General features: G+C 32.5%; 1 protein-coding gene across 1 annotated transcript in view; it reads left to right on the top strand.

The window, feature by feature from the left end:
- Positions 1–16,174, top strand: part of LOC105543919 (protein piccolo-like) — a 92,354-nt gene that overhangs the window by 26,517 nt on the left and 49,663 nt on the right. The window contains exons 11-12 of the mRNA XM_011986109.1: positions 44–238; positions 1,433–1,615. Of these exons, the coding sequence (XP_011841499.1) occupies positions 44–238; positions 1,433–1,615 (378 nt within the window). The remainder of the gene's footprint in view (positions 1–43; positions 239–1,432; positions 1,616–16,174) is intronic.

The raw sequence follows: 16,174 nt of genomic DNA, 5'->3' as shown, positions 1-16,174 counted from the left end.
TGCTGGAACAACTTTAACTCATGTTTTACCCTTTTGTGACCAGACATGCAGGTTCCCACCATTGAGAAATCCCATAGTAGTCCTGGTAGCTCAAAATCATCATCAGAAGGCCATCTCCGTTCTCATGGACCATCTCGCAGTCAAAGCAAAACCAGCGTCACTCAGACCCACCTGGAAGATGCAGGGGCTGCCATAGCTGCTGCCGAAGCTGCCGTGCAACAACTCCGCATTCAACCAAGTAAAAGACGCAAATAAATTCCTCAGCATGGCAGCTTAATGTTCATCTGTTGCCTTTCTCTCCTGCTGTCCTTTCCTGTTTGCTTTCAGTTTTCAACATCCTCTGCTCACCCTGTTCTCTGTCCCTTCGTCTGTGTAAGAACGATATCAATACATTAATATGCTCTCTCTTATTTAGAATTTTTTTATTTACATAGACTGAAATAAAACTGGCTGTTTCTCCTTTGTTTACACCATCCATCCAACCTGGCTCATAGCATTTGATACAGTGTCTGTGATGTTTGGAGGCAAAGCAATGTTGTGTGTCCTTTTTGTTTGCGCTTAAATATCTTTTAGAATACAGAAATTATAAGCACAAGTGGCTGCCAGTTTTTCAGACCTTATGCCAAAAAATAAAAAAGTGCACTCATATAAGTATTTAGAGCAGATTCACAATTAGATTCTTGTGTCTGAAAACACTCAAAAAGTCTAGGCAGAAGATAATGCAACCAACAGTCAACTTCTAGAACCTTGGAGGAAAAGCCATTTCAAGACAGTGCTTTAAAACACTAATAAATTATGCTTGTGAAATATGGTAACTTTCCATGTGCAAAAATTTGTAGTCTTGAAAAGTCTGTGAAGAAAATCTTATTTCTTATATTCTCAAAAAACTACATTAAATTAATATATATATAAGCATATGTCATGAGGCAATGCAACTTCATTGAGGAGCACAATTGGGTCCATTCTGTTGGATCACACTTTGTATGCAATGACAGATTTTACAGATTTTTTTTCTAACCATTGGAAATCAAAATGTACCATGTCTGGTAGCTATAAGTCAAGCAAAATATAACAATTGACCTATCTTAACTGCTGTATTTTCATTTCATTTGTGAAAATTTAGTCAATTGATATAATTATATAAAAATAAGTGCAAATATTTCACAAATGTAGGTGCCCTGTTACTTCTAAAAGGCATTAGCCAGGCAATGGAGATAGATCATTGTTCTCTGCATCTCCCTAGTCATCATTTCCAAAGAAACAGCCAGTTTTAAACCCCTTTAGTGCTGTGCATGTGGTGTCATTTTGGCATTTGAAAACACAACTTATTTAAATACAGCAAAAGAGCACTTCTGTTTGCATGAATAACATTTAAGCTGGTTCCATCTGAGGATACATACTCTGGGTTTCCATTTCACCCACACTGCCACAGCAGCACATAAAAGCGGTCAGTCTAATCATGCCAGGAAGCAGCACAGACACAGCATAGCAGGAGTCCTCCCCATTCAAAGAACTCAGTCTGATAATCTGCCTCCACCAGCCAATGGCAACCAAGACCAAAGCCAGCTAGCCCTCAGGAAGGTGATGTCTGATGGACCAGTCAAGCCAGAAGGAGGTGAGCAGAAAGGCCCTGTTCAAAGCACACAGCAAGAACATCCCCCAAATTTAAAGCTCTCCTCTTTAATTTTTAGAGATTGTCTGATAAAATATGTTTATCCACTTTTTAATGTGCTTTTGTGGGCATGGCATTTCAGGACTTCATCATCACCATGTAAGTCCCAAGACCAGTCCCGTAATATATTGACTACAGTGATTTGTATTTTTCTATGCACTGGGCATCTTTTGACTTTTGTTGGGAAATAGATTAACAATATTCATATTGCAGAATGGAATGCATGCTACTAACCTAATCTGTTCAAGCATGACTATAAATATGTTTCATTGTGATAAAAGTTTAAATTGCTCACAGTTCAAGTTAGCCTACCAGTTGGAATGTGGATCAGTTTTTGTTGCCTATTATTTCAAGTGTAACTTTTAAAAATTTAGTGGATTTTGAAAATTCTTAGAGGAAAGTAAAGGAAAAATTGTTAATGCATTCATTTACCTTTACATGGTGAAAGTTCTCTCTTGATCCTACAAACAGACATTTTCCACTCGTGTTTCCATAGTTGTTAAGTGTATCAGATGTGTTGGGCATGTGAATCTCCAAGTGCCTGTGTAATAAATAAAGTATCTTTATTTCATTCATAAACTACTGGGTTCTGAGCCATTGTTATATGATGCAGCTTAAAATGAATGTGTCAGTTTTGTTTTCTCATTTGATTTCGTTGCAGTAGATTTTAATTACTGCTTCATTGCTAGTGACAGCTGTAATGATTGGACATTTGAGAGCAGGACAAAGTTCCATCTTGGAAACACTGTAAGATAGATGGAAAATTGTCACCAAATAAAAACATCAGAGATTACATTAAAATGTAAATAAATAATGGGATTGGGCTACCCTAGGCAACATTTCTGCTATTTCTGTCTCCCACGTCTGATCTACTTTGCAATCTTCTCAGGTTCCTGGATAGAGGAAGGTAAATTCCATTGCTTTGGAGAAGTGGCTAACCTTGAACTCATAGCTGTGTTCAGAAACGAAAGCACATGTACATCTGTAACCTAACCCCAACATTTCTAGAATTTTCCCCCAAGAAAGAGTGCCACTGCCAGTGACAAAGAATGAAGCTAGGGTGATTATACAATTATCTTCAAATTTAATTCAAAAGCACATATTAAAATAATTTTTTAAAAAAATAGGATAGTAGTATTTGTCCCCTTGAGTACTTCTCAGCCCTAAAATATTTGATTTTATGAGTCCATATTTGGCACAAAATTAAAATCAAGCCTTATACTTTCCTGTTGCATTCTTTTTATTCTCATAAAATTAAAAACATTTCATATGTCCTTCTCCCAATTAATTATATATGTGGTGGCAATGTAAGACATATGTCGCATTACAGAGGTAAACCACTGAGGTGTTTCCTAAATTAGGTAATTAAGGAAATAATCAGCTTAAACATTAGGATAATTCTGAATATGTGTTACTCAGCCCAGTTTATAGATTATCACCAAAGCACAATTTCTTTTTTCTTGTTAGCCTTACTAAAACTTTCATTTTTAAAATTCCACCTCTCACCTTTTCTTCCATCAAATAAGTTCACTTGATTTCATGTTATTCACGTTATTACTTGAAATATTCTTTTAATTATAAATGCCACAGTAATCAAACACTTCCCTTATTTCACACCTTATTTTTAATTATTGTGACTTAAGTGTTTCTACATAACATTTTATATGATTTTCTTCCTAGACATAGTCCTTAAAATTTATATTAAAGTGTTTTAATCCCTTTTTTTGAATAGTGCTCTAATAGATATTCTCATACATTTAGTCTTGTGATTGACTTAGAAGTCACTCTTTATTAAAATCGTAATCAAAAGGAAAACTAGATAACATAGCATGCTTTCATGTTTAATTTTGTTCTAATAGATGATAAATAAAAAGCCTTATTTTCTAAAGTATAATTTTTCTGCTATTATAAATATACCAATATAATTGATCCATGTATATTTCCAGACACTTCATAGCAAACATACTGTAGTGTTAAATTTATATAAAATGCAATATAAATTCTTTAAAGTGCAGAGAGAAAAACTAGGCAGAGATACAAACATATAAAAAGAACCTGCAAGTTCCTGTTCACTAACTGCAGAAGTATTAATAATAATCGTAAGTGTTGGGATAAAAGTGTCCCATTTCAAACCTCAAAATGGAGTTCATATAATCCCATCTGCATTCTGAAAATAATACTCTGCATTTGAATAGTTCTTCATGTTGTACAGAGCGTTTTGTCATCCATTTCTCATTTTATCACATTAAGTGGATGAGATAGTCATTTCAATATTCTTATACTTGTTTTTTTATGGGTGAGCAATCAAAGAGTCAGAGGGGTAGGCTGGCTGGTATAAGAACACACAGCTAGAAATTTTCAGAACTGACAAATATAACATTGTCTTGTGACTTTTCGAGTTACAATTTTTCAATACATTGTCTCCTTTAAAATCAAAGTCTCCTAGTTTTAATAAGAACAGTCACTTATGACTTCTCTCTCAAGTTCTTACAAATGATTAGCGGTAGCTAGAAATGATGGCGGAATTCAATTAATACTCTCTATCTACATGGTCCTCCTTTCTAAAGGTTGTTGATTTAACCTAGCAAAAGGAAGCCTTCCCACTGTGCAAGCCCAGTGAGGCATTAGGCAATGTTTGTGACTCCATTAGAAAAGGCTGTGGGTCCATCTGTAGGCATTTCTATCAAGAGTGACAAAAATTGTCCCTAAAGAGCTTTTCAAAGATTTTTTGTAAGCTTCTTAGCAGATTTCTGCTTGAGCTAGCATAAAATACGGGTCAAACAAGAATTATGGAGTAAGTCAAAAGGAATTTTTTCTTTCCCCCTGGGGTTTAGTTTCATACTAAAACACCTGATGGGAAAGTATAGACAGATTGTGCAAAACCATCCTGATGCCTAAACAACTCTCCGTAGTTAAAAACCTCTGGAAATGTTTTTGGTTGTTGTTGTTTTCCCCATGCTAGCTAGTTTGGTTGAACACAAGCCTTGCTATTTCAGAAGATTTTTTATTTGTTGGTTTGCTTGAAAACTATATCAAGACCAAAACAAGCTGAAGCATTCCTAAAACCTTGAAGATTTATTTAGTTGAAACCCAATATATTAAATTTAAGTACAGTTGAGAAAACCTGAGCTATTTTTGTTTGATACTAAGATTTTAGGTATGAGTTTTAAATTTAGAAACAGGCAATACAGGATGAGGAGAAACATACTGGTCAATAAAACAAGAGCCATTGGGACAGGTTGGAGAGATTAGGTGAGAAGAAAAATCATTAGATAAGTCATGCAAGGAATATGATTTCGAGTTCCTTGATGTGGCCGAATTGTAGGAGAAAAGCCTGATGCTACTTCCACAGACCACTACTGGAAACTCCACTTTCAATAAAGCTCATTTGCGGCACCTGTCAAAGAAGAGTTTCATATCCATGCGTTGCCTTGGTGAACTCTTACTAAGCCATCACTGTGGGAGCTTCTGCCTTGGGCAAGTGGTAGTGGGTGGATGGGTTCGGGAGCGGGTGGGACTGGGAGTGGAGGGAATTGTTGGTTACAAATGATAGTAGCTAATTAGCACCCCATTTTCTTTTGACCAGAAGTAGATGATCACTTCTGGTCAGAAGGATTTTAGCCCTCCCTGTTTCTGTAAAGGACAGGTCCATAAGAAAAATAAAGGAAAAAGCATAAGAGAAATCAGTTTCATTTGGAGGTGAAGTCTTCTTTAACATTGTATGTACAAGATTAATAAAAACAAATTTTACATTCCTCATTTCCATGTGTTTGTGCAAAAAAAAATTGTTTAAACCTTGAGCAGTTTAATATAAAAAGAAAATTCAAACTGTAATGACATGCGCATAGCAAACATCCAACAAAATCTAAGAGAATCAATTTGGACAATTTCAGCTTTCAGAGTTCTATACCTGTTTATCTGGTAATAAGAATTTCATTTTGTTGTCTGTGAAAATCAAAATGCTCTTCTAAAGTTTTGGTTTTGAGAGCTTCTACATTTTCTTGGAATGATTGACTATGCATTTTCAAATATTTCTATAGTCATTTAAATTTATTGCTAGAAATACCTCTGCCATACATACAGAATCAGACAGTAAATGTAGAACTCTGACCATATCACACTATCTCTTGTTTATGGACCTTCATTCCTGAAGATGAATTCACTGGCCTACCATCAATGGGTACTTCTGTTCTTTTCCAGTAGTAGCCATGGAACTGCACTGAGCCATCTGCATACTTTGGTCTGGTCCACAATGGGGATTTATATGTTCGTTTCATCTGACATGAAAAGTAAGACCAACTGGCCCATCTAAACACCAAACTTGGCTTCAAAATTGTTGTGCCTTAGTCATATGGTCTAGCTATGGGCCTAAATAATGAGGATGGGACTATTAATACATGATCTAAGAAGAAGAGAAAGGCCTAAATTTTACCATACCAAGATTTCTTAAATATTATTTATGACATGTCTTTTAAAATAATATCCATAAAGCCTAGTTTTTATAATGCAATTATTTTCAAAAAGTTAGTTGATCAGATTACCACCAGGAAGCAGGACCTGTGGAAATAAGACAGGCAAGTAAATGCTGATGGGGGAGGGAAATGAGAATGCCAATGGAGACACAGTGGGGGGCAGTCAGAGTACAATAAGAGCATGGGGCAGACAACTTTCTCACTTGGATAGGAGGATCATAGAACCAGGGATATGCTGCCCAAGGAGAGGTGGAGGAATGCCAAAGACACTAATTGTCAACTTAATAATAGTCCCCAAATCCAGATATCTAACTATCCATGAAATGCTTGGTTATTTTTCCACTTTTCATCCACATGTATTACATACATTATGTAAACCATAATATTTCACCCATTCTCCATTGTGCAACATGATCTGGGGAAAGAAACGTGGGTATGGGGTAAGATGAAAGGAATCTTATGTATACTGAACAAGACCATGAAAACATTATTTTTCTTTTTTATTACTGTGATGTACATGTTAATATACAAGGAATCATTAAAAAGCCAAAAACACATGGATTTTCAAATGAAACCAAATTATATCAGAAATACAAAATTTTGATTGGGGTGTTGAGTTTGGTAGATGTTTGAACAGGAATGACAGATATAGCCATCATTTTATATTTTATCGTGTTTTAGACACTGAAAAATGCAATTTGTTAATTATAATTTGAACAGATTAATCAAAATAATATTAGGTTGGTGCAAAAAGTAATTGTGGTTTTTACCGTTGAAAGTAATGGCAAAACCGGCAGTCACTTTTGCACCAACCTATTACCACAACTCAAGCCAGAAAAATTTTTCAGAAGAAATGTTTGGTAAAAGTCAGGATCACCAGTTTCTATTTCCAAATGTGTAAGAAAGATAGTGAAATATAATTTCTACCATATTGTTCTTAAAAAGAACATAGCAAAATTCACTTTTCCTCTTTAAAGCATTTCAAATTCAAAAGCATGTATTTCAAGTTCTATAGATCACACTATTTTTATCTGATTCTTTTTATAAAAAGAACTTGGAATATAGAGAAATATAGAAAACATTTTTACAACTACCTAATTCAAATGTCTTTCTATATAGGCCTATTATGTAGTTTTTGTTTTAAAGCATCCTCATTGCCAGTGACATTTAATAAACTCAATAACTGTTGAATCACCATTTTGCTTCCATCCAACTATTATTAATGTACAAAAACATTAAAGAGACTTTATGAACAGAAAACCTCTTTATGGAAGAATTTGCATTATTTTATGCTTGCCAATTATCATTATTTACTCTGGGTTTCTGTGCACCATAAAATAGTTATTTTCTTGTTTTGTTTGTTTTTAACCAAAGATAGAACAGACAAGTTTTTATGATACAATATATTTTTAATTCATGCCATATATGTCTAGAGTTGTGAAATTCTGAGTGAAACAAGTTCCTAAGAAGATTAGAGACCATTAAAATGAATGCTAATATCAATAATGAATCTTTTCAAGAAAGCTGAAAACTTGATATTTTTTCAGTACAAAACACAAAATTAAAATAAATAGCATGATAAAATGATCTTGACATATGTAATTGTTACGATGACTGTCAAAGAAACTGATGCTAATCAGTTTCTTCTCATTTTGGACAGTACTTCATTTCCATGAGTGTGGGTCTTGACCAGTAATTCTCACAGTGTGTCCACTGATTGCTAGTGGGGGCGGGGGTGTCCCAGAAACCCTTTCAGGGGTCTGCAAGGTCAAAATATTCTTAAGATTAACATGTTATTTGCTTTTTCGCTCTCATTTTTTTCTCAAGTGTACAGTGGAGTTTTCCAGCAGCTACATAAGGTGTCATAATATCATTGCTTTGATGACTAATGGAGTATGTGCTTGACTATTTTTTGTTTTAATGTTTTATTTAGTTTGAATATGATAAATATCAGTAGATATAAATTACATAAAACAAAGTTCTTTGGATTATTAAATAAGTTCTAAGATCAAAATATTTAAGCTTGTTGTCCAGCTTAAATATTTAAGTATATTAAATTATAATTTATAAATTATTATAAATTAAATTATATTAACGTGTTTAAATATATTTAAGCTTAAAAATATTTAAAAGCCACTGACTTAGACTTAGGCACAATCATAATTTTTACAATAGTCAAAGACTGAATAACCAAGGACTTCTTCCAAAACATGTTTATCATGTTTGTCTCTAAATTTTCTGTATCTTACATATCTCTCCTATTGCATTTCAGAACCCCTTCTTTCCTTTCTCATTTGATGTTAATTTATAATTATTAAGATTGACAAATGACATTTTTAATTTATATAGCATTTTTTTATTTTATTGGGAATGATATAGATTATATATATACATCCATAATTACTACTTTTTCCTTTTGAAATTTGGTAAGCTGCCTATCAGCTTTAATCAAGCCGCTTCCAAGCTGAAGTAGAGTGACAGGAGTGTTATAAAGATAGAATAGAATTTTTTGTTCTTATCTTGAAAGTAACATTTATAGAAAAACAGTTGTTTATAAATTATCAATTGATTTTATCTTCCATTATCTACATTACTGATCCCATATAGTGGCAATTAATTGTATTGGCATAACAACAGAAACACTGAAGATGATCACTTTCATTCAAATTTGAGGAAAAATGGAAAGTTTCTTACCAAATACTTGATCCTTAATTTTAAGTATATAATTTGGTAAGTTTCAAAATATTTAATGCTAAAAGGATATTTGCAAACGTGTTTATCATTTATGAAAAATATGATCTGAATTACTTTTACTAGGTCATCATTTTTACATACATTTGCTGATATTTTTAGTGCAAATAATATCACAGAACCTCTTCAAGGTGTTGGTGATACTACAACAAACAAAATAGACAAAAATTACTGTCTTCATGAATCTCTATGCTAGTAATATTTATTGAATAATCAATTTAAAGATATCTGGAAAAAATTATGAACAGTAAGACAAGTGAGTTTTGTCTATCTTCAACTGAGATGGAAAAAGAAAAATGCAATCGGTCATTGATTTACATTTATGTGCAACCAAACATCATCATGTTTAAAAAATCTGGAAAATAGAATTAATTATAATTTATTTGTTCTGCCTCTGGTTCTGTCATAATCTGTACAGTCCACTGCAATATAACCATCTATACGTAGACAAAGTATTTTTTAAGGATCTATTTGGAGAAAGATTAATGAAATGATTGTTATAGATTAATAGATCATTAATATAATCTATTTGGAGAAAGATTAATGACATTAACTAGGGAGGTTAGGTCTCGTGAGACCAGACATGCATTTATCAAATAACTGTCCAAACTTCCTCTTTACTTAGTGGCCATTGACCAAATTGGAATGATATGAAAACAAACTGGAAATGTGCTCAACCTTTTTCTTTTGGGCAGAATTTAATGAATTTTCAAAATGTTCGGATTCGATTTAAGGACAGCATTCTTGTTATCTAAGCAGACATGATGTAAGTTCTCACAGTTTCAGGATTATGTAAGAACTTTTTTCAAAGTGACTATTTTTAGAATGACTTTTTACTCAAACAAACCTGCATGTTTTACAATAGTCTTTATTCCTGCTTGAGCTTTTTTTTTTTTCCTCCAATTGTCAGTTGGAAATACCTGCCTGACAGCCTAATGCAAGTGTAGTGCAAACAAATAGCAAGAAAGAAAATGCCTCTGCTTCAAAAGAGAATAAAAGGAAGATTAAAAAATTAAAAATTGCCCATGAAAATTTGATGTACCTCAAAATTGAATATTTTTTCTTTCACATGTGATCCCCCATGCTATTAATCTTTTGAAGATAAAGATCATTATTGTATTTGCATTTTTTAGCACCAAAGCAGAACTCGGCACTGGATACATTCTTTTTTCATTCTATTTATTTGAACATAACTGGAATTACAGCCTAAATTTATTAAAAGACAAAATGAATTTACTTTCTTAATTTTCATATATGATAATGTCTTAGTCAAACTTTCATTATTTACTATAAAATTTTAATTCTCATGTAAACTATATTTTAAATGGTTTCTTCCAAAATCACTTCTAAACTAAAAACACCTCAAAAAAGGAAGACCTACTTAAAAGGCAACATTATGATTTCCTTTTAAAAGCAAGGATTATAGTATACAGAGCCAGCATGTATTTTTTTACGTAAGAAAAAATTCCTCTATGCCATGTTATTAGTTAAGCTAACTTCACTTTCATTTGTTACATTGTCTTATATGATTACTTTTGTCTCCCGAAGTGATCATTGATCTTATTATCTATAACGAATCATTATAAACAAACTAAATTGTTCACTAAAATGTCATTAAGAATTCAGTCATAAGGCCAATGTGTATGGAGAGAGGAAACTGTGAATATAAGAGCTTTGCCATCTTTCTGGAACACAGCAAATGGAGGCAACATGTCTTCATCTTCTCCTCTAAAAGGAGCCACTATGTGAATGTGAAAAATCTTAAGAGAAATATTTTTATTTTTATAAGAGAAAAGACTGCAACATTCCATTTCTCATGACTTGTAATACCTTTATAATAGATATATTGTTTACATATATATATAAAATATACCTGTAATGACTGATATAATAGTCATTTAATAATTTGTCATTTAAAAATAAATTTTCAATGACATCCTTCCTTTAACTTCCATTCCTAATGACTTACAAATGATTGATAGAGATATCAGAGTTTGAACACCTGTATTTGTGAAAACTTACAATTTGGTGGTGTGTGAAAACTACAAATAGCTATGTTGAAGCTACCTAGCCCATTTTTCTAGTGTCCAGTTTGCTTTAGATTTTCCCAAATAGATAATAATTATACTGAAGTAGATTTGGAAAAAAAATTAAACTTCTAAATTACTTTTAAGATGCAATATCTCTTCTTAAATTAGAACCCCTGAAATGTAATAGAAAACATACAGAAAGTATGACTGTACATAATTCAAGGGAAAACATTCCAAATAATTCTGGTCACAATGACACTTAAAACCTGAAATTTTAAGGTCCACATTCAAAAGAAAATTAAAATATGAGATAAAACTGCAAAATCCCTTTAGTAAAAATATCAGAAACAAAAACAGTAATAGCAATAACAACAGGTAGATGACAGAGACAGGAGGCGGGAAGGAAGGAAAGGAAAGAGGGATGGACAGCAAAAGAAACAAAGAGAGAGAGAGGAGAAAGATCCCTGAAGTAAATGCTAGCAAAATTAAAGCTAGCTAAAGGGAGTCAAAATTCCCAAATACATGATTTTTAAAACTGCTAGGTAGTTATTTCCGTTCCATCATTAAAGTATTGGAATAAACACAATTGTTGATTGATTTCTTTTACTTTCAGTTAATCTTAAAATTTTAGAGACTGTATCTATGAAGATATTTACTACTGCATTAACCAAGTAATTTGGGAAAGTACAAGCTACCTACATAATAAATTACTCCTCAGAATATTTGGAAATAGCTCTGTACTGGACCAAAGATATAAGACCAATAGATGTGTATAAGAGACAGACATAATAAATTACTCCTCAGAATATTTGGAAATAGCTCTGTACTGGACCAAAGATATAAGACCAATAATGGAACAGCATAGACAGTAACCTATATACATTCCAAACACTCAATTTTTGGAATTTAGTGAGACAGGCAGAGACCTTGCCTTTTAAATTTTGGATAATTGGATGTGATATAAAAGTAGTTAAAATGAAGTCTACAATTTGATCCGTGCTCTCAGAGCAAAGTGCTGCCATCACGTGGTAAGTACAGTGATAGCTTTGCATATTTAAGTACTGTATGGTAGAGGGAGGAAAAGCCAACAGAGCAAACTAATTGAAGACAGATGTGCAGTCAAAGAGACACTACTGATTTAATTAAGGTTAGCCACAATGGAGTAATAAAACACAATGATGTCGAACCATCTAACAGCCAAAGAAAGTAAAGTGGTCAAAGAATAATTTAAAACAGATTGAATTGCATCACAGAAGGTAACATTTGTTTACATGAAATGCCCTCTTAATAACTGAGTTACAAAAATGATTCAACATTCTAAGATTCATTCTTTTAGGGCACAGGACCTTTCTATGAGTGAGCTGATTCCATCATATATTTATAGCATCCACTCTTTCCTGTACTTGGTACTTGATAATACACTTAGGATTTCAAAAAGAAAGTAGGCACTATAAAATGTAATTCATAAAAAATGGCCCCAAAGATGTATCTTACTATTAAGAAAAGCCTCTCAATATTTATATAAACTTTTTTCATACGTAATACACAGGTGCATAATACATTCACACATCGTAGGTCCATGATTTCCGAAACTGTAATTAAGAGAGTTGGAAGAATAAAGCAGAGATAGAATATTTCTAAATTGTTGATTTTGAAATTATAAAATTATGGATGATTATATTTAGTTTTAGTGTGTTTAAAATAACTTAAAAAAAACATAGATATATTACACTTAAATATAACCCAGAGCTCTCCAACTATCTACATACAAACGTGCGATCAGGACAAGTTCCAGAGTCTGTAGTAGTGCTGGCTCCCACAGAATGTTACTATACATATTATTTTCTTTTGTCACTTTCATTTTAAATATATATGTAATATTTGTGATCTATTATGAACTTTTTGAAATTCATAAGCTTATAATCTCCAATGTTTAGTGTATTCTCATTAAATATTTCCTTCAATCAAACCAGTGTTTTGGGAGATTTAAGTTAAAAAATATAGTTGAATGATCACCTTTTTCTATACAGTATGACAGATTAAAGTTACCTCTGATTTTAAAAGCTTAAAAAAAAAATGACTCCCTAAAGTTTCTTTGACAAAGAACATGGAAAAATATCCTTCCATAGCCAAGTGGCCTCTTGATGAGAGATTTATGATTTGCATAAAACACAAAGCTTGATTTAAAAGTGAAATTATCTACTAAATCATTCAGATGTTTTGATTGTTTGGTTAAAGTATTAATGTATTATTATTATTATTTATTCATTAAATGTTGTTCAAACATGGTTCGGGGACAAGCTTTTAAGGAGGTTACCAAGGAGAAAACATAGGTTCTGCTTCCAATAACGACAGAGTATGTGCTACAAGAGTCCAGACACAGGACAGGTCACTTCTGAATGGGAAAATGAGGAAAAATGCAGGTGATTTCTGAGCTAGGTCTTTACAGATAACTTCAATTTAGACACAAGAAAGTGATGGGATAAAGGTGGGCTTAGTAAAGTTGGAAAGAACAAAGCCAAACCAAAGGGAGCCAGAGTGAATGGGCTGAGAGGGCTTCCATGTAAAGTGTTTGAAGAATTATGTGAGATATATTTGGAAGGGAGCAGACCAATAAAAACTCTTTTGAGAGGCAAAATAAAGAATTTGCTTGAAATTATTAGATGTCTTGAAATTACCTAAGATCCAGCTTCAGATAATAAAGTCCTAAATACACTTTATTTGTTACAAAAGTTTGCCTTTATGCAGATTTAGCTCAATTTAATAGAATTGATGCTTTAGTTTTGAAGTCTGTTTCAAGAGAAAGAAATGAGTAAAAACATGTTTCAAGTATCTGGAAAAGATATATTAAAATACGAATTCTTAGAACCAGCTTACCAAAACCTCTGCATTTTTTGTTTTATCACATTTTATGATATGTAGATATAGCCGAGTAAGAAGAAAAGCTCTGTCGTGTGTTTTAATTTAATTCATTTTTCAGAAACTAACCAAATGTGAGGCTATGTATCTCTGCACTACACTTAGATACCAGGTTAAGAATACAGAATTTAACCCGGCACCAGATGTTTTGTTATGATAACTCCAAATATCTAGATTCTTTTGAATTATTCACCTAACTTCTAACTGCCTAAAATTTCCGTAGACAGAACCTTAGATGTAATCGTGTTTTACAGAGATGTTAGACTGGTTCCATTACAGGTAAATGTCCCCTGGATTTGGTTTTCTTTTTTAATATATCTTATAAAATGTTATTTGTTTGCATTTAAAATATTGACAACACTTGCACAGGCTTTCAAAATGAGAATTACATTCAAAGAGATTGGCAAGATGGAAAAAAAACTCTCTCTTCTTAAATTTATTTCTAGCTTTGTTTCTTTCTTCTTATTATGGTATTTTATATTCTGTACACATTTCTCAACTTTTCAAGAAGAGGAATAGAACTAAAAATTGCATCAGGTGAAACCAAAGTTGACAAAACAAAGGATGGACTATTTTGAAATGTAAATAGTAAATCATTTTTATAATGTAGCTATTTTTGTTCATTGTGAGGTTGCTCTTGAATTAAAATTATTTTAATTTAATAAATATAAATTGATTAAATATTAGTGGCTAATAATTATGTTTTACCTTTGAAAATAGTAAATTGTGATTTTCCAACTGATGAAATTAATGTCTTCCAGTCAGTGTCATACTAAAAATTATGAATTGGATTATAGAATCCCAGTCAAAAAGTATGACAGCTTTCTTTGGTTTATAATCAATTAACTAATCTGACTTATTATGTAGGTTATGCATTTTAATCTACTTTATACATGTCCATAATTTTACATTCTACTCATATTACCTTTACATTTTTTAAATTATTCCTTTAAGAAGTTTTTTTTTAACACTAACTACATCATCTGGGTTTCTTCTACATAAATTAAATATTCAGATACATAACTATTCTGTTTCCACAAATCTAGTCCTGTGGGTTACTAGTAACTCATTGGTGACTGGTTGTTAACAGCATTCAGTTCAATTAGTCAACTGTATATCAGATGTCTATAAGTTAGGAAATTATAGACATCTAAGTTCTAAATAGCCATTTCTAAATTATACACATCTGATATACAATTGACTAACTATTAAAAATTTCTTTCTTCTTCCTATTCTGGGGAAGGGATTCCCTATTCTGGGGAAGGGATTCATATTCTGGGGAAGCGATCCTACTGCCACTGGAATATATATAACAATTCCTTGTGGCTTTAGAGAACCCGCTACTGCCGAACTCGAAAAAGTGAAGAAATGGGGGAAAAGTTAAATCCTTTGCAAGACTTGATGCTAGCTATCCTGATGGTGGATTTCCTGTCCTCAAATGGTTTCCCACACAATGTTTGTGTGCTTCACTTCATTTAGTTATTATATTGGTTAAAATTCCACCACATTAAGAATCATTGTGTTTTTATACATATCCTTAAGAAATATGTAGCTATCTTAGGACCATGAAATGATTATCAACTGTTCACTCATTAGTGTAACTCTATCCAACTGGCTAATAAACTCCTGATGGGATAGGGATGCATTTATGAAGAAAAAAGACTCAAAGTAGAATTGTAGGTTTGAACACATCTAGATTTAGAAGAGAATAGAGTTAAATTCATTTTCAAAGACTATTTAAGCTCAAAGACAGTAAGAAACAGCCATTGATAGTAAAGCCCTTGAGAAGAGTGGGGATGTGGCAAATAATATCACAAGAGGAAAAAGAGTAAGTTACTGGCCTCCTACATATCTCACTCCTCATAACCACCATTTTATGAGGTAGGCATTACTTACTCCATTGTTTCCAAATGAGAAAAGCGGTGTGGAGTTGCTAAAGAGTGGGTTGGGAATCAAAACCAGATCGGTGTGACCAAAAAGTTCACTCTCTCTGGCAGAAGACAAATATCAACAATTTCAAAAACTTACTATAGAAACTTCTCCCCAGCAAAATAAGGGAAAAACTTGCCTTATCTTCCTTCTTTTTGCATCAAGATTTCTTCTCAAATCTGCCAACAATATTAGTACTATACCCCTAATGCATAATTTATTGCACAAATTTGTAATGTCTCTATGGGAATATGGATTCTTATATTCAAATATCAAACTTAGGAAATTCTTGAGACAAGTCTTGATGATAAACTAGGAAATGCCTGAAGGGAAGCAAATATCTTTAAATTTTAAAAACTTGCTGGAGATAGCAGGCAAAGGTACATAAAAACAAACAGAAT

Source organism: Mandrillus leucophaeus, unplaced genomic scaffold, assembly GCF_000951045.1.
Source record: "Mandrillus leucophaeus isolate KB7577 unplaced genomic scaffold, Mleu.le_1.0 Scaffold293, whole genome shotgun sequence".
Taxonomy (NCBI): domain Eukaryota; kingdom Metazoa; phylum Chordata; class Mammalia; order Primates; family Cercopithecidae; genus Mandrillus; species Mandrillus leucophaeus.
The sequence above is the reverse complement of the archived record's forward strand: the minus strand, read 5'-3'. Positions and strand labels throughout refer to the sequence as shown.